Below are 25,579 nucleotides of genomic sequence, written 5' to 3'. Positions count from 1 at the left end.
ACTATTTTTCAACTCTAACTTACATAATAGTTCAAGCGAACCCAAAATCTCTTACCTCGACAGAGCTCCCCTGTTAGTTAAGAGGCAGACCACCACAAAGCATCTGATTATTGTTCAAAATAAATCCATTTGGTTTAAGAATATTCCGGACGGAGAGTAACAGATGTAGGTGGGTGGGACAGAGCAAATGTAGATCGGTTAATGTTTAACCTGCCATGGATCCAAGGGCAACTCGGCTTCACAAAGTCAACAAAGTTCAGCCCAGCTGAGACATATTTGTCCAAATAACCTTGAGGAACTGGGACCATAACATCAATAGAACACATTAGGGCAATTCAATTCTAGGGTGGAACGCATGGTCAAAGAAGGAAGACGAAAAAGAGTTTGAAAGTTTTGTAATGCAAAGACCTATTGACCTTTTTGATTATATATTGAATATTGAGATTTTTTGCTCTACAACCAAACAAAACTCACATGAGTCAGCAGTCCAATGCCTAAAGCTGTTTGGGTGAGCAGATCAAATCAAATATAAAAACATCAGAGCTGCATGATAAAAATGCACAGAGTCTTTGTCTGTGGTGTCATAGTAAGGATATAAAGCTTATCTGCCTCTATAACCTGTTAGTTCCACTGTTGTCTCAGCCAAGATTAACACCCTATCCTGGATCTTTGAAGCTTCGCCCAAATTACAATGAACTGAAGGACAAAAGTATTCTCCAGCACACATAAAAACTTGATAGTTGATAAAATACTTTTAAACCTGGTTTATAATAACTCAATGTGTTTGGTAACACTTTACAGTGAGGTAATACATCTTTTACAGCATTTACAGCATCTAAATTAAATTTAATTTCTACATGTATGAATACATTTTTAACATTTCAGGGTGTATGAGTTAACATTTCACCATGATATGTGTGTATGTGTGTGTGTGTGTGTGTGTGTATATATATATATATATATATATATATATATATATATATATATATATATATATATATATATATATATATATATATATATATATACAGTACAGTCCAAAAGTTTGGAACCACTAAGATTTTTAATGTTTTTAAAAGAAGTTTCGTCTGCTCATCAAGGCTACATTTATTTAATTAAAAATACAGTAAAAAACAGTAATATTGTGAAATATTATTACAATTTAAAATAACTGTGTACTATTTAAATATATTTGACAAAGTAATTTATTCCTGTGATGCAAAGCTGAATTTTCAGCATCGTTACTCCAGTCTTCAGTGTCACATGATCCTTCAGAAATCATTCTAATATGCTGATTTGCTGCTCAATAAACATTTATGATTATTTTCAATGTTGAAAACAGTTGTGTACTTTTTTTTCAGGATTCCTTGATGAATAGAAAGTTCAAAAGAACAGCATTTATCTGAAATACAAAGCTTCTGTAGCATTATACACTACCGTTCAAAAGTTTGGGGTCAGTAAGAATTTGTATTTTTATTTTTTTGAAAAGAAATTAAAGAAATGAATACTTTTATTCAGCAAGGATGCATTAAATCAATCAAAAGTGGCAGTAAAGATATTTATAATGTTACAAAAGATTAGATTTCAGATAAACACTGTTCTTTTGAACTTTCTATTCATCAAATAATCCTGAAAAAAAATATTGTACACAAATATTTTGTACAATTGTACACATTAAATGTTTCTTGAGCAGCAGATCAGCATATTAGAATGATTTCTGAAGGATCATGTGACACTGAAGACTGGAGTAACGATGCTGAAAATTCAGCTTTGCATCACAGGAATAAATTACTTTGTGAAATATATTCAAATAGAAAACAGTTATTTTAAATTGTAATAATATTTCACAATATTACTGTTTTACTGTATTTTTAATTAAATAAATGTAGCCTTGGTGAGCAGACGAAACTTCTTTTAAAAACATTAAAAATCTTAGTGGTTCCAAACTTTTGGACTGTACTGTATATATATATATATATATATATATATATATATATATATATATATATATATACAACAGTTCTGTCTGGTTCTCGAATCTGATTGGCTGATAGCCATGCGATATTTCAGTGATAACAGCACTCCTACTGCCTTTTCACCGTTTGTATCACTCCGCTTGAAGTGACCGTCATGGTGGCCGATCAAATCAACCGTAATTTTTACAAATACTACTTCTTGTACCACGAACTGTAGTTTTAATAGTTTTTTAGGCGAGAATGTAGTTGTTTAGACCTGAAATATGTGACTCATATTTAATAACAGCGCCTATTTTACAATTTGTTTTGACGTTTTCGGAGATGCGAGCTCGAGTGCGTCAGCGGCCGTTCAGTGCTTCTGTAACCGCCGAGAACAGCTTCATCTCGGCCAGTGCCTCGGGGATTTGCCGCTGGCTCTTATAGTGGTTAAACATGAGACATAATTCAATTTGAGTACATAGAACGGGCAATCTTTGGTCTTATTAATGTATTATTTGTTCCAGAGCAAGTCGAATTGTGCTATATTAAATTTGATAATAATAAACCATAGACTAAACGTTACGTTACATTATTATATAGCACATTGGTTACAATTAGACGGGACATATCAGACTCCTCTCCGCTACGTAATACGTAAAACATTAAACTTTATAAACATATGGTTTTTTTTGAGTAAAGAAAACGCTTTACAATTTTTTTTTCAAACATCAGATCTTTATTTACCTTTGCATTGCACAGAGGAGATGTCCAAACTGCGTGCGCACTTTATTCAGGAGGTGAGGCAGATTAGTGAGGTTTGATTGACAGTTTGAGGATCCAATGGAGTTAGGAGGTTTTGTCACAATCCTTTTCATTCGTTAAATATTTGTAAAACCCACATACAAGCGTAAATGGTGACCTAATTTTTTACTAGTGCTTTATGTTTGACTGAACTGTACAGTTGTGCTTATTTGTTGTTCTAAATATTATTGTTAATAAATATGATTTTATATAAATATGTCCATTAAGTAATATGGATTGAGTGAACATTACATTAATACGCCATTAGATGGCGGCAACACTTTACAGGAGAATGAGTCAGTGAAGCACAAGAGACTTTTAAATTGAAAGGAACTTTTGCAAAAGGAAGTTGTTTTAGCGCTGTGGTGTAATGGATGTTACGGAAAAGGACAAATGCAAAGATCGCTTTCCTCAGCGGACATTCAAACGGACTTGTATAAAGGATATAATATTATAGACATCGACTTGAAGAATGAATGTAATGCAATATACCAGACACAGGTAATAGCCTACTCTCTCTCTCTCTCTCTCTCTCTCTCTCTCTAATACTGTACAAAATTCAATGTGTTTCAATGAAGCGACTCAACGTTCCTTCGTTACTAGTTCTAAAGTGACGTTTTAGAGTTAGTAACGGAGGCTTGGTTCAACTGTCAAATTGAGATTTGAATCCGTGGCGGAAGGAAGTAGTGCTGCACAAAAGAGGGTTTTAAAGACACTCCGTTGTTGTTCTTATTTATTTACACACTCGTGCCGTCGAACTGTTGTATAAACGCAATATCACACTCGTAGCCGTGCGATATGGCTGTATATCAGCACGCTGTGATTACCTGCGGCCTCGTGCCTACGGACGAATCACAGCGTGCTGATATACAGCCATATCGCACGGCTACTCGTGTGATATTGCTCATTTTTATATATATATATATGTACGGTATACACACACATACAGTATATACATATATATGCATATACATACATATACATTCAAAAGTTTGGAAACATTACTATTTTTAATGTTTTTGAACAAAGTCTCTTATGCTCATCAAACCTGCATTTATTTCATAATAAATACAGAAAAAACAATAATATTGTGAAATATTATTACAATTTAAAATCATGGTTTTCTATTTTAATATACTTTAAAATATAATTTATTTCTGTGATGCAAAGCTGAATTTTCAGCATCATTACTCCAGTCTTCAGTGTCACATGATCCTTCAGAAATCATTCTAATATGCTGATTTGATAATCAGTTATTATTAATGTTGGAAACAGTTGTGCTGCTTAATATTTTTTGGAACCTGTGATACTTTTTTCAGGATTCATTGATGAATAAAAGGTTAAAAAGAACAGCATTTATTCAAAATATAAATCTTTTCTAACAATATAAATCTTTACTATCACTTTTTATCAATTTAACACATCCGTGCTGAATAAAAGTATTAATTTTTCAAAAAAAAATAAAAAATACTGACCCCAAACTTTTGAACGGTAGTGTATATTGTTAAAAAAGATTTCTATTTTAAATAAATGCTAATATGTTTTAACTTTTTATTCATCAAAGAATCCTGAAAAAGCAGCACAACTGTTTCCAACATTGATAATAAATCAGCATATTACAATGATTTCTGAAGGATCATGTGACACTGAAGACTGGAGTAATGATGCTGAAAATTCAGGAATAAATTATATTTTTAAAGTATATTAAAATAGAAAACCATAATTTTAAATTGTAATAATATTTCACAATATTATTGTTTTTTCTGTATTTATGAAATAAATGCATCCTTAATGAGCATAAGAGACTTCGTTCAAAAACATTAAAAATAGTAATGTTTCCAAATTTTTGACTGGTCGTGTATATATACACATATACATGCATACATACAGATCATGCATAACATTATGACCACCTTCCTAATATTGCGTTGGTCTCCCTTTTGCTGCCAAAACAGCCCTGACCCGTCGAGACATGGACTCCGCTAGACCCCTGAAGGTGTGCTGTGGTATCTGACACCAAGATGTTAGCAGCAGATCCTTTGAGTCCTGTAAGTTGCGAGGTGGAGCCTCCATGGATCGGACTTGTTTGTTCAGCACATCCCACAGATGCTTGATTGGACTGAGATCTGGGGAATTTGGAGGCCAAGTCAACACCTCAAACTCATTGTTGTGCTCCTCAAACCATTCCTGAACCATTTTTGCTTTGTGGCAGGGTGCATTATCCTGCTGAAAGAGGCCACAGGCAAGGTTTCCCAGAAGAACATTGCCCAAAGCATCACACTGCCTCCGCTGACTTGTCTTCTTCCCATAGTGCATCCTGGTGCCATGTGTTCCCCAGGTAAGCGATGCACACGCACCCGGCCATCCACGTGATGTAAAAGAAAAAATGCTTCATCAGACCAGGCCACCTTCTACCATTGCTCTGTGGTCCAGTTCTGATGCTCACATGCCCACTGTTGGTGCTTTCGGCGGTGGACAGAGGTCAGCATGGGCACCCTGACTGGTCTGCAGCTATGCAGCCTCATACACAACAAACTGCGATGCACTGTGTATTCTGACACCTTTCTATCAGAACCAGCATTAACTTCTTGAGCAATTTGAGCTATAGCTCGTCTGTTGGATCGGACATCAATGAGCCTAGGCCGCCCATGACCCTGTCGCCGGTTCACCACTGTTCCTTCCATAGACCACTTTTGATAGATACTGACCACTGCAGACTGGGAACACCCCACAAGAGCTGCAGTTTTGGAGAAGCTCTGACCCAGTCGTCTAGCCATCACAATTTGGCCCTTGTCAAACTCGCTCAAATTGTTACACTTGCCCATTTTTCCTGCTTCTAACACATCAACTTTGAGGACAAAATGTTCATTTGCTGCCTAATATATCCCACCCACTAACAGGTGCCATGATGAAGAGATAATCAGTGTTATTCACTTCACCTGTCAGTGGTCAGAATGTTATGCCTGATCAGTGTATATTGACTTTTGAAAGACCCCCCAAAGCATGCAGTGGATTTGGTGGGGGGTAACTGAGAATGAATGAGGGAAAGTCATGTGAGAATCATCACTATGATTGGATATGATTGGTTTGTGCGATAATTCCCGCATTTTGTTTTTGTGCCTGTTCCGTTTTCACAGATCATTCTGAATGAACAACATTATGGCGTTAATGGGAAGACTAATTAAAAAGTGAGTAAACAACTCACCCACTTAGATACTGTATCACCACTTTGTTACATCAAAATTAAACTTTAAATGACCTGAAAACATGATAACTTTGGGGTGTTTTTAGTGAGCAATCAGCTTGGTGAAATTAAAGTTAGATCTTCGTATCTGTGATATATTATATTGGTTAAATTGTTATTATTTAAATATGTTAAATTGTTACTGACTTTAGTTATTATTTTGGAATAAATGTTAAAATGTAAAAAAAAATATACTTGGTTTTAATAAATAGAACATTAATTACATAGTTAATGTAAAAATACAAAATAAATTTGTATTGGCTTTCTTTATTTTTTTATTATGTAATGTTTAACCAGGAAACTGGGACATTGAATTTATATTTGATTTATAAAAAATAAAAACAAATAAAATTGTGAGGAATTTGCTTCCTCATTTCACAACATCACTGCACGCCGCTGATATACAGTCAAACCAAAATGTATTCAGACACCTTGAACATTTCATTCATTATTACAGTTTATTCACTATAGTTTAAAAAAAATGTTAATAAAATATGACAAGATCTCAGAGTTAAACTGTGTCAGAAAAAATATATTTTTAATTATGTCAGAAAACACTTAAGCAAAACATGGTCAGGTCAAAGTGTCTGAATAATTTTTGGTCTCAAATTTTTTATCAATTTTACTGGTAGTCCAGTAAACTGTATGAAGAATTTTTGGATATAATATGTCACAGTTTACTTTAATTTTGCTATCCTCACTTCCATAAATGAACTATAGTGTCCTGCACCCACTAGTAAAAAAAATATTTCTAGTGTCTGAATAATAAATATATATGTTATATGAATAATATATATATGTTAACATTTTAGGTTGTATAAGTTAACATTTGATAAATCCTCCATTTATTGGCCACATTAATTTTCATTAACAGCGCTTCACTGCAACCATGATTTTTGCAGGACAAGTCAGATTTTTTTTTTGTGGTAATCAATATGATGCAACAAATGCTGTCAAATAAGTAACTTAAATCCGTAATATTCCTTTAACATGCCTCAGATTAATAAGTGCTGTAAAAGAAAAAAAATGCTGTTCATTGTTAGTTGATGATACCAAATACATTAGCAAATTTTAACAAATTGAACCATACTGTAAAATATTACCTTTTAAAATATAAATGCTAATGCTATTGTTTACATGAATGTGACAAGATATTTTTTGACCAAGCAGTTATAGGTACAGATAACAAATTACAAATAGCGGTGCAGGAGGTCAAATACAAGCTTCATCAACACCCCCATCCCATAATAAACAAACATCCAGTCTAATACCTCTCACATTCTGCTTCCCCCGTCACAGTGTGTTATACAGGCGATCATACCTCTCTCCTCTGATTAGCTGTGTTCCTCTTTGCAAACACTTTCAGTAGCACAAAACAGGAAGAGGACGGCCAAGTCCGCACCCTCAAACTGGTCCTACCAGTGTGTCTGTACTTAAGAGTTATTAAGTTCTCTCATTCTCTCTGCGTCTTTTGGCCTTTGTAGTTCTGCTTTGTATATGACAAACAGCTGAGCCACAGTTCAAGAGAGCTTATCACATCCACACACTCGCTGTCCTCCCTTTCCTCTTTTCTTCTTTAGACTCTGGGTTTACATTGGGAGTGGCCACTAACTGTGTACAAAACATAATTATATATCTTAAAAAGACACGCACACATACAGATTAATATGTCCTTACTAACTGTATTGTGTTTACAACCAAACACAGGTGTTAATGGAGTCTTTACACATTGTGGGAGTGTTTTGAGTGGGTGGGTGTGTGTGTGTTTGTATGTCAGGTTCTGGCTACACTGTGGCCAAATGTCCCTACAAGGATAGCTAAACCTAAATGAGGTACAGTACATTGTGTTGTGTTAACGTGTGTTCTGCAAACATTTCCCTGCAATGTGTAAAGTGACTCAGTAGTCTAAGGACAAGGTTAGAACTGGAAAAAAACAGGCTATGTGAGTTTTTAAATGACAAATATACTTTAGGATTAGTGCAATGCAAACTAAAGCTAGACTTTGGTAATGAAAACAGAAATATTGTAAAAAATATTATTTCAATTTAGAATTAACGTTTTCTATTTTAATATATAGTACAGTCCAAAAGTTTGGAACCACTAAGATTTGTAATGTTTTTAAAAGAAGTTTCGTCTGCTCACCAAGGCTACATTTATTTAATTAAAAATACAGTAAAAACAGTAATATTGTGAAATATTATTACAATTTAAAATAACTGTTTTCTATTTGAATATATTTCACAAAGTAATTTATTCCTGTGATGGCAAAGCTGAATTTTCAGCATCATTACTCCAGTCTTCAGTGTCACATGATCCTTCAGAAATCATTCTAATATGCTGATCTGCTGCTCAATAAACATTTAATGTGTACAATTGTACAAAATATTTGTGTACAATATTTTTTTTCAGGATTATTTGATGAATAGAAAGTTCAAAAGAACAGTGTTTATCTGAAATCTAATCTTTTGTAACATTATAAATGTCTTTACTGCCACTTTTGATTGATTTAATGCATCCTTACTGAATAAAAGTATTCATTTCTTTAATTTCTTTTCAAAAAAATAAAAATAAAAATTCTTACTGACCCCAAACTTTTGAACGGTAGTGTATAATGCTACAGAAGCTTTGTATTTCAGATAAATGCTGTTCTTTTGAACTTTCTATTCATCAAGGAATCCTGAAAAAAAAAGTACACAACTGTTTTCAACATTGAAAATAATCATAAATGTTTATTGAGCAGCAAATCAGCATATTAGAATGATTTCTGAAGGATCATGTGACACTGAAGACTGGAGTAACGATGCTGAAAATTCAGCTTTGCATCACAGGAATAAATTACTTTGTCAAATATATTTAAATAGTACACAGTTATTTTAAATTGTAATAATATTTCACAATATTACTGTTTTTTACTGTATTTTTAATTAAATAAATGTAGCCTTGGTGAGCAGACGAAACTTCTTTTAAAAACATTAAAAATCTTAGTGGTTCCAAACTTTTGGACTGTACTATATTTTAAAATTTCATTTATTCCTGTCATGGCAAAGCTGAATTTTCAGCATCATTACTCCAGTCTTCAGTGTCACATGATCCTTCAGAAATCACGTTCATTTCTTAATATTTGTGCTGCTTATTTTTTTTTTTTTTTTTTTTTTTTTTGTAAAAACCATGAGATATTTCATTCAGGATGTTCTGATGAACAGAAATATATAGCATTTGTAAAATTATAAATGTTTTCACTATCACTTTTGATCAATTTAATGCATCATTACAGAATAAAAGCCTTATTTTCTTTAAAAAAAAATGTTTTTACTGACCCCAAACCTTTAAACAGTAGTGAAATACCTTCATGTCATTCCAAAGTTTTATGACTTATTTTCCTCTCTGGAACACAAAAGAAGATTGAAGAACGTTTGAAGAACATTTCAACCATTTTGTCCATACAATGAAAGTCAATGGTGTCAAAACAACATTTGACCGCACTGACTTTCAAAGTACAGGTAAAAAACAAAACAAAACAAAACAAAAAAACAAAAAAAAAAAAAAAAAAAAAAACAGTGACATTCAAAAACAGTGACATGTCAAAACAACATTTGACCGCACTGACTTTCAAAGTACAGGTAAAAAACAAAACAAAACAAAACAAAAAAGACAAAAAACAAAAAAACAAAAAAAAAACAGTGACATGTCAAAACAACATTGGACCCCATTGACTTTCATTGTATAGGTAAAAAAAGAAAAAACAACACACACACACAAAAACCAGTTATATTCTTCAAAATATCTTCTTTTATCAAACATGTCAAAACAACATTGGACCCCATTAGGAGCTTTCGCACTGGAGAAACCTTTTCACAGTTTCTAGAACTATTGACTAAAGAACCCGGATTTTGGCGTGTTCACACTGCAGGAACTAAGAACGATTTTAGTTCTAGGAACTCCTTTTAAGCGAGTTAATTTGCCCATATAATCTTTAGGGTATTAGGTTAGCTAATTTGGCTTGCTGTCCACTGAGGAGGGGCTCAATGAAGCAGCTTCAACTTGAGCTCTGATACACCCCCCAGTGAATAAATATAGGATATGATTACATAGGGCAAGGTACCTGAGATGAAGGTGGAGTTTGGGGAGGTGGAGGGATGCTGGAACAGCTGAGACTGAAGAGAGGTAAGCAGCTGCTTATATACTCTGGCTGTTGATTGGAAGATTAGATGGGCTTGCTCCTCCCTAAATTAAGTTTAGGAACTTCACTTGAGCTCCTTACTTCAGAGTAGGGTCTAAACTAGCACTATAGGAACTATCAGTGACGTGAGTGTATGTTGATTGGTCAAACGCATGTCAAACATCGGCACCATTAGGCATTTTTAAAAAGCCATGTAAACATTTACTTCACGAACATGGAAAACATTCCATCTCCGTTATCACAAAACCTACGAAACACAACAAACACTCAGCTCAGATCACGGCCGTCTTCCATCCACTGGTTTTTAGCTTTTGTAAATGCCCCGCTTAAAGACGCCGCTGTCGGCCGCTTCACAGTTCCTATTCCCAGTGTGAATGCAACCAGGAACATGGCCCGGGGGAGAAATTAGTTCTCGGGGAACTATCCTAGAGGCTAGTTCCTATAACTGAGTTCCTAAAACTATTCGGTGTGAAAGCCCCTATTGACTTTTAAAGTATTGGTCAAAAAAACAACGAATAAAACCCAGACATTCTTCAAAATATCTTCTTTTATGTTCTACAGAAAAAAGAAAGTTGTACAGGTTTTGGAATGACATTAGGTTGAGTAAATGATGACAGAATTTACAAGATGCTCACAAGAGAGACAAAGCGATTGAAGTTCATTTTAAAAGCAGGTTGGTCCTCTGATCCTCCAACAGCAGGTGATAATGAAACACCTGATGGAGACCTTAATACATTTCAAGTATAATGTTCAACTAGTGCTGTGTGCTTCAGACATTTAATCAGTCTGAATGAGAAATTATCTTCATAATTAAAGCACTGGCTAACAGGATCATGACCTCTGAGTTCGACTTCATGTCTTGTCATCTTAATGTCACTCCTGACACCTCGGCCTCTCACCCTCCCTTCCCACATAAACACCAACCTCTCTCCCTCCTCTTCTTATTTTTCAGCAATTGCGTCTCATTTCAAGGTGACACCGACTGTGCTCCGCTCACGCCACGCAATCCATCTCTGAACTCTGTACCACTTTTAAACAAGACAGAAAATCTTTCCAGGCCCTCTTGAGATAGCGATACTGTGCAAACTCAATGGGACCTTAATGCTCTGAAGAAAATGGATTTCTCAGTCCAAATGAATCAGAATTACATTTAGAGGTAACCTTGAATGAAAAGCTTTACCTCAAACACAACTGCGTGTACCTTCACAGACAGCACCGCAGGTTAATGTGCACGTCTAAGTCGGTTAGAGACATTATGTAAGAGCATACTGACATTTCTGTAGTGAAACGAGGGTCATTTTATAGCATGCTACAAAGGGCATTCTCACTTTCTCAGGATATAACGCTAATAGAGGTTAATTTAGTATAAAGGTGTGTCTGAGAGATGAATGCACTAAATTTCAGCTAACAGCAGCTATTAGAGCGACGCTTGTGTGTAAATGTGGGACCACAGCACTCACCTTCATGGTGGGTGGTGCAGTGCGGGGAGGTGAGGGTGGACATTCTCCCAGAGGCACACTGGAGATGGTCAGCAGCTCTTGTTTCCTGCAAAAACAACACACGCAGTTAGCTTGCCGAATGGTCAGCACACTATGAAGAAGACTATCTTGAAATGCAGTAGTTTTGCACAGAATACTGATTCTCAAACACAGATTGCAAAGGATATTTTTAAGGACATTTTTGGGTGAACTAACCCTTTAAACTTTCCCCCAAATAAATAAATAAATCTACATTTTGAGATTTCTTAATAAACATACTATATAATATAAAATTAATAAAAATGTACCTTTTTTTTTTTGCCAATATATTTAAATGCTGTTCACCCATACAAAGACTTGACTTCTTCTATGATGAGTATGTTTTTTAAAAAATAATTTTGATATTTTTTGGGAAATGTAAAGTCAGAAATGTCTGGGTGATACCATTATGAGGAAAAAAATCTAAATTGAAAACAATAACAATATTATTACTATTATTATTATTTAAGTAATAATTTAAGTTACTATTACTATCATTATTATATATGGATGTTCAAATAAATTGATCAGATTGGACACAATTGTGATCCATTTATGTTTTAATGAATTATTTAATATTAAAGGTGCCCTAGAATCAAAAATTGAATTTACCTTGGCATAGTTGAATAACAAGAGTTCAGTACATGGAAAAGACATACGTTGAGTTTCAAACTCTCATTGCTTCCTCCTTCTTATATAAATCTCATTTATTTAAAAGACCTCCGAAAAACAGGCGAATCTCAACATAACTCCGACTGTTACGTAACGGTCGGGCTCATTAATATGTATGACCCCAATATTTGCATATGCCAGCTCATGTTCAAGCATTACACAAGGGCAGCCAGTATTAACGTCTGGATCTGTGCACAGCTGAATCATCAGACTAGGTAAGCAAGCAAGGACAATAGCGAAAAATGGCAGATGGAGCAATAATAACTGACATGATCCATGATTACATGATATTTTTAGTGATATTTGTAAATTGTCTTTATAAATGTTTCGTTAGCATGTTGCTAATGTACTGTTAAATGGGGTTAAAGTTACCATTGTTTATTACTGTATTCGCGGAGACAAGAGCCATCGCTATTTTCATTTTTAAACACTTGCAGTCTGTATAATTCATAAACACAACTTCATTCTTTGTAAATCTCTCCAACAGTGTAGCATTAGCCGTTAGCCACAGAGCACAGCCTCAAACTCATTCAGAATCAAATGTAAACATCCAAATAAATACTATACTTCCGCGATTAGACATGCTGCATGATGAACATCTTGTAAATATCCATTTGAGGGTTATATTAGCTGTGTGAACTTTGTTTATGCACTGTATTATAGTAGAGAGCTCGGGAGGGGGGAGGGAGCACAAGATTTAAAGGGGCCGCAGCCTGAATCGGTGCATAGTTAATGATGCCCCAAAATAGGCAGTTAAGAAAATTAATTTAAAAAAATCTATGGGGTATTTTGAGCTGAAACTTCACAGACACATTCAGGGGACACCTTAGACTTATATTACATCTTTTGAAAAGATGTTCTACTAACCCTTTTGGGTTAAATTTGCTTTTATCATTACAGGCAATTCTGACCCCCACACAGAGTAGCTGGGCAGATCAACACACTTGTTTAGCAAAAAGACCAAGATTTTTCTTAGTTTTTCACTAAAACAAAAGACTGGCCCTCAGACGTATATGTATACAAAAACTCAAACACACACACACACAGAGAAACACAGAAAACAGAGGGCAGAGGGTCAGTGCCGTACCCTTTGTAAAAGTCTACTAAACAGAACATGGTTTTGCCTCTAGAGACTAAGGTGAAAGACTGCAAGATAGAAAAACCCTATAACATCAATTCTTCTGTTTGCCTTGGTATCTGCACAGAGACATAACAAGAACAACTGAGAGCAGTCAGCCCTGCAGACAAACTGCTGTAGGTCAAAAAAGAAGTAGAGAGAGGTGGGATAAGGAGGGGAGACAAGGCGTACGGAAAGGCATAAGTCTCCCAAGCAGGAACATGATCGCACTTTAAAAGCAGTTCTTTCAGCCGAAGACAAATGACAGAGGGACTGCTTGGAAGAGGTTAAAATTAGTCAGTCAGACAAGCTCTGGTCGAAAAATGCAGCTCCTTGCAGACGGTCTCAAGTGAGGGTCCATTAAAATCTTCCCTTACATCACACCTCTGAGGGTCATTAAACTCCAAAAACACTGAACACATGAAAATGTCACATATATGAGACTGTGAAGGTTTCAATGAAAATGGTAGGAGAGTCATTTCAATCTGAGAGAATGAAACCAATAAAATAAACAAGATTAATACATAAAATTTAGTATTTATATCATAATAGCACAATAACCACAAAAGTGATATGTAGTTGTAGAGGTTTTGACTGCGGAACTAGATTTAGTCCAAATGTCTACACATCAAATATTTGGTATTTAAAATCCTAAAATTTGGTATTTAAAAAACTTTTATTTTTAATAATTTATTAGTAAATATTGAAAATAACATTAACTAAAATTAATAAATGTTTTAGAAGTATTTTTCTTTGTTATTTCTTGATAAATAATGCAGTTAACTAATGTAAAAAAAATTTTTTTTAAAGGTGCCCTAGAATCAAAATTTGAATTGACATCGGCATAGTTAAATAACAAGAGTTCAGTACATGGAAAAGACATACATTGAGTTTCAAACCCCATTGTTTCCTCCTTCTTATATAAATCTCATCTGTTTAAAAGACTTCCGGAAAACACGCGGATCTCAACATAACACCGACTGTTACGTAACAGTCGGGATCATTAATATGTATGACCCCAATATTTGCATATATGCCAGCCCATGTTCAAGGCATTAGACAAGGAAAGGCAGTATTAACATCTGGATCTGTGCACAGACAAGGTAAGCAAGCAAGAACAACAGCGAAAAGTGGCAGATGGAGCAATAATAACTGACATGATCCATGACAGCATGATATTTTTAGTGATATTTGTAAATTGTCTTGTAAATGTTTCATTAGCATGTTGCTAATGTACTGTTAAATGTGGTTAAAGTTACCATTGTTTCTTACTGTATTCACGGAGACAAGAGCCGTCGCTATTTTCATTTTTAAACATGTGCAGTCTGTATAATTCATAAACACAACTTCATTCTTTATAAATCTCTCCAACAGTGTAGCATTAGCCGTTAGCCACAGAGCATAGCCTCAAACTCATACAGAATCAAACGTAAACATCAAAATAAACACTTTACTCACATAATTCAAAGCATGCATACAGCATCTTGTAAAGATCCATTTGAGGGTTATATTAGCTGTGTGAACTTTGTAAATGCACTGTAATATAGTCGAGAGCTCGTGTGGCAGGGAGCAGGCGAATTAAAGGGGCGGCGCGCTGCCAAAATCAGTGTATAGTTGATGCCCCAAAATAGGCAGTTAAAAAAATTTATTAAAAAAAAATCTATGGGGTATTTTGAGCTGAAACTTCACAGACACATTCAGGAGACACATTAGACTTATATTACATCTTGTGAAAAAGCATTCTTGGGCACCTTTAACCTAATTGTAAAGACTAGCCAAAATTATTAAATCAGAATGTAAAAAATATTTTTACTAGTGATCGAAATTATGAATGAAACATCCAGTAGTCTAATGCAGTGACAAAGCAAATTTGCTCTTTCACTGCCCAGAAGGTTTCGGCATGGGTAGGTGACCTGGACATTATTAAAATATCACATTAAGTGGAGGGACACAGTCAATGTTAATGTACTTTGTTGATGCAAAATACATCCAGCACACAGAAACCGTTCACTTAGATTCAAAAACCAAATGTGAGTGTGTGTCTGGCTGCCAGTCTCTCCATTGTTAACGGGAAACATTGAGTAAACATCTATTCCATCTACCCATGACTGCAGCTGCTTGAGGGGACATGCTCCAGAACACAAGGACTCTTGTTGAAAACGACCAGTCGTGTCCCAAATTCATGTCTATACTGCACCGCACCTTTTCCCCAGCTGGGTCATCAGAACAATGCCAGCTGCTACTATGGATCTAAAGTCAAGAGGACAAACAGATGGACAACAGCAGAGGCCGAGGTCAAAGTTTGTAGGACCATCCAAGTATAGTGTATTCCGACACAGTTCCATCATTTAGGCAGATGCCAACATGGGTTGCGTAGGCATACAAGTTTACTTGCAACAAGGATAAAAATGGTTTGTACCGACCAACCGCACTATGTGTTCTGTGTGGTGAACTAAGAAGCCGAAGTTCAACACACATTTAGAAACCAAATACTGAAACCATTAAAGACAAGTGTGTTGAGTTTTTATAAAAAAATAAGCAATGGGATAACATAACTAGAAATCCTCAAAAAAAAAAAAAAATTAAATGTTTGCAACATTGATAATAATAAGAAATGTTTCTTGAGCACCATATCATCATATCAGAATGATTTCTGAAGGATCATGTGATACTAAAGACTGGAGTATGCTGAAAATTCAACTTTGCATCACAGGAAAAAATGATGAATTTTAAAATATATAAAAATAGAAAACAGTTATTTTAAATTGTAATATTATTTTCACAATATTACTGTTTTTTACTGTATTTTTGATCAAATAAATACAGCATTGGTGAGCATAAAGAGGCTTGTTTCAAAAACATAAAAAAAAAATTGTACAGACCCCAAATGGTATATACATTGGTCAGAAATAGGGATGTGCCCGAAGCCGAATACTATGTTCAGAAAGGAAATGACGCATATCCCCCCTAAAGAGACAAGGTGATCGAAAAATATATAACATGAGAAGAAAAAATATATTTCAATGCTTTTGTATTGTCTCACAATAGTTAATTATATTAGACATTTCGCTTTCTATAGATACATTTTCCCGGTCTGCATGTGAGGCAAGTTTACATGGAGCTTCGGTTCTTTTTTTCCGGCACGCTCAAGTTCAGAGAGAGATGGCAGAAAGCGCACCCCGTTTGCTTTCATTATTTTACAAAAGCACAACATTTTGTTGTCATTGTGAGTACACATAAATAAAAGTAGACTCTTCCCAGATTCAAAAGATGTATTACTCTTATCTGTATGACCAAAAATGACAGAGTATTTTAAGTGCAAGTGATCGCACCGGCGCCTCCTTGTTAGCTGTCATGCAGTAAGTGCGCTACTATTCAGCTTTCACACTCCGCACAAACACTTGAATAGCGCACATTTTTCTAGGTTAACGTTAAAGCGAGAGGCCATGTAAAGTTGCTACTAACATGTTTCAGATGATAAGCCATATTTGAGATCAATGAATGTTAGGCGAGTGTTTGGATGTCCTGTCCGATGTTGCCTACTGTAATTATCACATAGACCAGCTGTTAATGATCCGTCCCTCAGACTGCGTGACTTCGCCACTTCATGTGGATTTTTTTCCCCTGTGATTAAGCAGCAAATAAAATTTTGGCCGACTAAGCCTCTTCTTGTCAAACTAACGGTTAGTCGACTATTAGGGGGCAGAAACGTGCGATTAGTCAACTAATGGTGACTACTAGTGGACCAGAAAAATCTTTAGTCGAGGGCAGCCCTAGTAATTATATTCTATATCATTTGCGAGCATCAAGGAGCAGCTATCAATATGCAGGGTTTTGAAATTGCTTTTGGATGCAGGTTCGCTTATTACGTTCACTTTCCAATTCGCGATTGCGCATACTCTGTGTATAGGGAGCAGTGGTACTGACCACACATTTTACAAGATTAGATATTTGTCAATCATGCTCAGAATCTGTTGCACACCAAATCCTCTGACATCGTCCTGTCAGTCATCTCTCCTTACTATCTTTACATGATAAGTGAAATCTGATGTACTGCACTGTAACCGACTACAGCAGGAAGCCTATCCATGTCCCTTTAGGGCTCCACAGAATGTGTTATTCATTTTCCGTGCCTTTCCGAATTCGGATTTAGGCATCAGGCACATCCTTAGTCAGAAGTCTTTTTTGTGCAGTGTCAATGTTGTAACATGTTAATATAGTTCCTGAAATACATATGTGCCACTTTCACATGCAGTCTGATGTACTGGTGTAGCTTAAGAGGCACAGTGTAATGTGTCTTGCTAAAGGGAGTGTGATCAGCACTTTTGACTATCTAATGACTCTCATTGCTGATGTAACTGCATCACTGCATACATCACTCTCACTTTGCATGAGGGGACAGGACCAGTACCAAAAAGACCACTAAATGCACAGTGTTCAATCATTATACATCAGTGGGAGATTTTCAGTCATTAGTGTTCTTAAATATACAGTTTACAAAAACAAAAATAGATACAGTATACATTTAAAAGGATAGTTCACCCAAAAATACCATAATTTTTTGTCATCACTTACTTACTCAAGTAGTTTCAAACATGTATGGATTTCTTTGGAAAAATAAATACTATGGTAGTCAATGGGGGACGAAATCTGTTTGGTTACTGACATTCTTCCAAATATCTTCCTTTGTGTTCAGCAGAACAAAGAAATTCATACAGTTTTGGAACAACTTGACCATGAGTAAATGGTGACAGAATTTTCTTTTTTGGGGTGAACTATCCCTTTAAGACTGGAATTATCTACAAAACAATGTTTGTATGCGGTTAATTAATTGAATATAAGTACAAACACCTAACCAAGATGTTTTTAAATTTTTCAAGCTGTAAAAACACAAAGATTAATACAGTATGTTTTAATATAGTGTTTAATTCAATGTGTTACTTGCCATTTCTTTGTATTTATTTGTGAAATGTACAAGTAATTTCTGAGTGAAAAATTACACAACTCACTGTGATAAAGATTGCATTTTTTGCATGTTTAAGTTCATAAAATGTATATGGGGGATGTATAAAGAGGCTGAGAGGTTTACTGTGCTGTGCACAATGGAAAGATGAAGACTTATAAATAGGCTTTTGTAAAAAGTTATATGAAACTTTTTCCTGGAACTCAACTGCAGAGCACATTTATGATGCTGACTTATGAATAAAGCCTTACAGCAGCCCTGAAACACAATTAACAATCACAGTAAATCGCCGTTATGGCTTTATTAGAATCTTATCAGCTCATAGGGAGAACCGGGAAGTTGTGATATCTCTAGTTGCCCTGCACATGCTGTCTCCACTCATTTCCAGTCCACAGTTTCATCACAAGGCTGTATATCTGCCTCTTTAATTAGGCCTGATTCAATACTAATCACATCTGCCCAGTGATTATGATTATCTAATGTTCCGGCAACATGCCTCATGCTTTGATTACACTCCAGACAGAGAAAGACAACATACATGCTGAGTGCTTATTATGTAAGCCATCTTGATTCTGATTGGTCAAAATATTCAGAGGTATATTATTTTTGTATAAAGACTCCAGGCCATCAATTTTCTAAAAAAAAAAAAAAAAAAACTCAGGATCTTATATCACTCTTGTAACATGTATGATCTGTTCTGGTTGAGTTTCATTGTGTTTTGGTTCTGTTTTCCCTGTTCCTGTTTGCCTGTGTGACCTAGTTTCCTAGTTTGTGCCATTTTGTTCCCTTGATTAATGATTCCGTTCCCCTTCAATTATCCAATTTAGTCAGTATATGAAGAGTTCAGATGCATGAACACCACCTCCATCAAAAATGAGATAATGATATTGAGCGAATGCACATAGTATACATTCATCAAATACATTCACTTCAAATCCGCTAAATCCCAGCGTCAGCTAGGACTGGACGATTATGGCCTAAAATATGGCCTACAGTATGTACTGTATGGCCTACTGTAAATATGCTTGACTACTAAAGGTGGGATATTTTTTTCCTATTGAAAAAGTGATCTGACATAGCTCACTTTCAGCAGCTATTTTATCTATGGTTCGTAACAGATTTCTGCTCATTGTAAATCAGAAAAAGATAAATTAGCACAGTACCAGTACATAATGAGAGCGATTGCGTGTGTGAATTAGTCATACCGTCTCTCTATTAATTGTGAAGCTGTGGGTTGTAAACAGTTCCTGGACAGGGCGGAGTCACGTGGCTACACACGCGATCAATAGTAGGTTTTTAAAGGTGCCGTAGAACATCTTTTTAAAAGATGTAATATAAGTCTAAGGTGTCCCCTGAATGTGTCTGTGAAGTTTCAGCTCAAAATACCCCATAGATTTTTTTTTTATTAATTTTTTTAACTACCAATTTTGGGGGATCATTAACTATGTACCGATTCAGGCTGCGCGGCCCCTTTAAATCTCTCGCTCCCTGCCCTCCCGAGCTCTCGACTATAAGTGCAGTTATACAGTGCATAAACAAAGTTCACACAGCTAATATAACCCTCAAATGGATTTACAAGATGTTCGTCGTTCATGCTGCATGCATGCATCGATTCCTGTGAGTATAGTATTTATTTGGATGTTTACATTTGATTCTGAATGAGTTTGAGGCTGTGCTCCGTGGCTAATGGGCTAATGCTACACTGTTGGAGAGATTTACAAAGAATGAAGTTGTGTTTATGAATTATACAGACTGCAAGTGTTTAAAAATGAAAATAGCGATGGCTCTTGTCTCTGCGAATACAGTAATAAACGATGGTAACTTTAACCACATTTAACAGTACATTAGCAACATGCAAACGAAACATTTAGAAAGACAATTTACAAATATCACTAAAAATATCATGTAATCATGGATCATGTCAGTTATTATTGCTCCATCTGCCATTTTTTCGCTATTGCCCTTGCTTGCTTACCTAGTCTGATGATCCTGCTGTGCAGCTCCAGACGTTAATACTGGTTGCCCTTGTGTAATGCCTTGAACATGAGCTGGCATATGTAAATATTGGGGTCATACATATTAATGATCCCGACTGTTAAGTAACATTTATATAAGAAGGAGGAAGCAATGGAGTTTGAAACTCAACGTATGTCTTTTCCATGTACTGAACTCTTGTTATTCAACTATGCCGAGGTAAATTCAATTTTTGATTCTAGGACACCTTTAAGGGGGAAGTATTAACAGGATTAAAAAAAACGAAATATCCAAAATGGGAAAATTACGTCGGTTAGAGGTTCTGAATTTAGGTTTCGATTACTTTTCGATTAATCATCCAGCCCTAGCATCAGCCCATTCAGAAATACCAGTTCGTTGGCAGAAACCACTAAACGCCACAACAGTGTTGCTTTTGCTGTTGTAAAACTGACAGAAACGGACGTTTTACTATGTCTTGCTGTCCAAAGAGGTGGGCTTAAGGCAGGAACACACCAAGCCGACGCAGACAAACTAGTGGAGGGTCTTGGTCCAAAGATGCCCTGACACAACAAACCAACGCTCGACAGCCGACAGCCAAGTAGCACGTCAGTTCTGCGCCTGCGTAAGATGAAATGCCTTTCTGTATCAGCAGGTGGCAGTAGCTGAACAGCCAATCAGAATGATCAGATGGCCTGACGGACCGACAAGCTCAGACGCCGATTCAACATGTCGGTCGAAAAAAAAAGCCGACGAGGACCAACTTCAGCCAACGGTACGAAACACACTGAGAAAACTTAGTCGGCCGAGGAACAAAAACTGCCCGACGGCTGACCGTCGGCTTGGTGTGTTCCTGCCTTTCGGGCTTTTTGCAAAAAAAAAGCACCCATGGACTTAGCTGGTTTTGCAGCAAAAGTCAAATTTGTTAAATACCAATTAACTGACTCAAGCCGCGCACACACTTAACGATTGTAAGGCCGATTATGAATGTAAATTGATACTTATGACTGATCGCACTCAAACGTGTCCAGTCAGAGCCAGTTGCGTTCAGTCTGCGATTACAGTCGGTGTTCAAATTCCATGTGTAAGTATATAAATCGTCTCCAGTCGAAGGAAACAATCGGTATGTGTGTTCAGTTCAGTCTTAGAATGTTTCAGCTAATCGTTAGGTGTGTCCCCGGCTTAAAGTGACATTTATGAAAATAAGGCATTTCAATAACAGACTAATAACCTTTTCATTGCCATTAAAGTGAAATTACTGAACCTAAACATAGGAGCCTGATAGAAAATGCATTTCAGACGGATGGTTTTTGCAGTGGAACTCTTTATATTTACTCCCTGTTTTGTTCAGTTCTTTAAATTAAATACTGTTCTTTTGAGCTTTCTATTGATCAAAGAATTCTTAAAAAATGTATCACGGTTTCCACAAAAATATTAAGCGGCACAACTGTCTGTTTTCAAATTTGATAACAAAAATAAATGTTTCTTGAGCAGCAAATCAGCATATTAGAATGATTTCTGAAGGTTATGTGACACTGAAGACTGGAGTAATGATGCTGAAAATTCAGCTTTGCCATCACAGGAATAAATTACATCTTAAAATATATTAAAATAAAAACAGTTATTTTAAACTGTAATAATCACACAGCCTTGGTTAATATAATATAATATAATATAATATAATATAATATAATATAATATAATATAATATAATATAATATATAGTTTGTCCATTTTTTCTGTGATTTATTTGGAAAGTTCGGATACCCCCATTAGGGTTTATTTTGTACTCACATGCTGACTATACATTATCACTTACAAATGACATAAGACAGGCGAGAAGACCAAACTAGAAGAAATGAGATATTGCCTGAGGGCTGACAATTAAATCCTAATTATAAATGTTATTTTTGACCTTGATAAATACATATGAAAACCGATAATGAACTTTATAATTCCCCCTTTAATGACTGCAAATGGCAAATCCTTCCAGTAATGGACTTAATATTCAGCAAATTAGAAAGAAAAAAAATGACAAGCAGAAGCAATTTAATTGTTACCTACCAAAGGCACTGTGTGTTTGTTTAGCTCTCATAAACTAATTTAATATGATCCTGTCAGGTTCATTCTTTTACAGATACACTATGCACATCTGAGTCTGCAGCCTAAACATTACGATTATGCCATTACTATGACAGTGTCAAAGCTCTGCTTGTCAGCTAAACTGACAGTTCACATGCTGAGGTAGTCTTTTATCATACTTCTCCCAGCAAGAAGGGATTATGGAAAGCAATATCTGTGTTGTTTAAATAGATAATGTTTTCCCTCAGATAACTCTTAGAGTGGTCAGAGTGCTGCTTCCTGTTGTACGTTGATATGTTGCGGCTATTTATAGAAAGTGAGAAATGTGGACCGCAGCCAGTGTCCCAAACATGGTGTACCACATAGACATATTCAGTCACACGCACTAACACACAAACAAATGAAAATGCCTTGTACAAAGTAATTTTGAGAAACTCCATATGGAAATTTAATTAAGAAATAATTGCTGCTGAAACAGAACGTTTTAACACATAAAAGGAACAATCGATACTGAGTGCTGTTAAAACCCTTTCTGCTTTTAGTCCCTGCTGTGCTAACAAGAATTACAAAGTCGCTCAATAGGGCTCAATTAAAGCATTCAGTCTTTTTTCTTTGATTTTTTTTCTTCTTTAACTTTTGTAAACAAAGTATTGAAGTACTATAGGAATATGGCACTGTGCCAGGATAAGGCTTTATGACTTTTATTTGATCAAATTCAATCTTCCTTCTTTATCAGACTACACAAAAATGAACATTAACAAGCCCAAGAAAGTCATTCAAGTTCATTGACTAGTTCCCGGAACTTCAAAAACTAGCAGTTGTCAACCTTGTTAGGATCAATTAATGATGCAACATACACATCAGGCTAATTTAGACCTTTAGAAACTCATCTTTTTTTAAATAGGAAGCTGGTTGGCCCCTGACTCTTTGCACCTGTTTTTGTCCACTGCCTGTAGACAATCAATAACTCAATTAATAAAGCCATTCAGTCACCATTACACATTAGCAAGACTAGCCTTGCTGCTATGGCAACTGCTCAGAGGTTGATATCCTATGTGGCTAATAACTCTCAGCAGGATGAGAGTAACAATAAAGTGCTCAGGATAAAATTGTATAGATTTACAAGTTATTTAATTCCTTTTCCACAGAATATGGCTAAAACACGCAGTTTTTCAGCTTGAGTAAAAGAAGAAGTTCCGAGGATCAAACAATCTAGATGTCACAGCCCATGGAACAAAATCAAACCCTCTTGTTCACGTTCATTTTTAAGTTGCATTCTCTACCAAGTTCATAAAAATAGTACTGTGCTGATTCCATTCCATTCCATTCCATTCCATTCCATTCCATTCCATTCCATTCCAATAAAATAAAATAAAATAAAATAAAATAAAATAAAATAAAATAAAATAAAATAAAATAAAATAAAATAAAATAAAATAAAATAAAATAAAATAAAATAAAATAAAATAAAATAAAATAAAATAAAATAAAATAAAATAAAATAAAATAAAATAAATCTTTGTATTTATTTCTGAGTCAAATTTGTTTTAATGTAAATCCTACACCATTCAAAGCCTACATTGTACATTTAAGAAAGTGGGACCCACACAAGAGGATCATCATATTTGGTGGTGTGTGGCATCTATATTATTTTAAAGGGGTGGTTCAGTGTTTTTTTTCTAGGCTTGATTGTGTTTATGGGGCGCAGTTTAACATATCTTAATGCTTCATTTTTAAAAAAACACGTTATTTTTCATATATTTTACCTTTATTCTACACCGCTATTTTCCTTCTCCTAAAAACGCTCTGTTGAGTTCCTGGTTCTATGAAGCCCCTCCCTCAGAAATACGCAATGGACTGAGATTGGTTAGCTGGCCCAGTGTACCCAGTGTATTGTGATTCGCTGTCTGGAATACGTTGTCACGATTCATGTTGTCTGGAAACGCCACGCCCCTTACCACCATTACAGGCAAACATCGCATGTGCTTCATTCAAAGTCCAGTCTTTGCTTCGGTGGAAATGTAAATAATGGCATCAATATTGCCATATCAATTTGAGCACGAATCAGACCCAGATAGCAATAATGATAAAGAGGGTCAAGCAGAACCTCTGCAAGCACAGCTTTTAAAGGACGTTTATGAATGGTAAGTATTTTTGTAAGTATATGTGTCAAAGTGTTTGCTGTCACTTGTAAATGTTACTGCTGTTTATGTTAGCTTTCAATATATGGTTTTATCCTGATTAAAGCTTTACTGTAGCTGAATACATGACAAGATTAGTAGCATTTTTGTAAAGGTATTGTTTAATTTATAGCATGAATGAGCATGTGGGTAAACAACATAAAAGCCGGGTTTATGTTAATTGCAGGGTTTATGACGTCACCAACCCGGGAAGAAGCTCGTTGTAGTCTAAACCGGTCGTTTTTGTAGCATTAAACTGCCATAACTTTAAAAGACAATATCTCTGTTTGCATTGAACTTTCAGCACTGTAACTTTGCAGATACTGTTTATGCTCAAGCAGTAACATTACACACTAACTAAAGTTAAAAAAGTGAAATCGCAATGAACCACCCCTTTAAATAGTATTACCATACCATTATAGTATTGCAATGGTAGTTTTTTGCAAGTGCTTCTTGTTCCTACAGTTTGATTTTACAAATCAGATTATGCTGAAGCAAAATAAGAGAACAAGTAGGCTACTGGTAAGAGAACAGACACAAACCTATTGACATGTAATCCCTCTTTCCAACTGTCTGAATAAATCAAATTCATTCTCACATCAACAATATCTTCCCTCACCTGTTTGACAGTATTCAGTCTGATGTACGTTTTTGCCTCCAGCATGACTCTGGGAGCAGCTCGTGTTTATTTGCCTTTCGACAAATTGGACAGTTGTTAGTTTTTGGAAGCTTTCCACATTCAAAAAGCCTTAGACTCTCACAGAGTCCCAGCAGATCAGCACAGGGGCCTTAAGGGGGGCTGGTGAGACGCTGCCATTGAGCAGGGCTTTTGATATCACTCCCACTATTAAAGCAACCTGTGCTCCTCTGGGGTTTTTAAATGCATTAATCCTTTGT

General features: G+C 35.5%; 1 protein-coding gene across 8 annotated transcripts in view; it reads right to left on the bottom strand.

Moving 5' to 3' along the window:
• rap1gap2a (RAP1 GTPase activating protein 2a) overlaps nucleotides 1-25,579 on the bottom strand; it is a 107,860-nt gene that overhangs the window by 22,516 nt on the left and 59,765 nt on the right. For 5 of the 8 annotated variants that reach the window (XM_048159734.1, XM_048159738.1, XM_048159739.1 and 2 more), the window contains one exon: nucleotides 11,641-11,725. In XM_048159734.1, coding sequence (XP_048015691.1) covers nucleotides 11,641-11,725 — 85 coding nt within the window. Of the gene's footprint in view, nucleotides 1-55; nucleotides 821-7,271; nucleotides 7,713-11,640; nucleotides 11,726-25,579 lie in introns of those variants that run through there. The other 3 variants (XM_048159737.1, XM_048159735.1, XM_048159736.1) reach the window with 3 other exon arrangements.

The sequence above is a fragment of the Megalobrama amblycephala genome, linkage group LG16, assembly GCF_018812025.1.
Source record: "Megalobrama amblycephala isolate DHTTF-2021 linkage group LG16, ASM1881202v1, whole genome shotgun sequence".
NCBI lineage: Eukaryota > Metazoa > Chordata > Actinopteri > Cypriniformes > Xenocyprididae > Megalobrama > Megalobrama amblycephala.
This window is presented reverse-complemented; position numbering and strand designations above follow the sequence as displayed.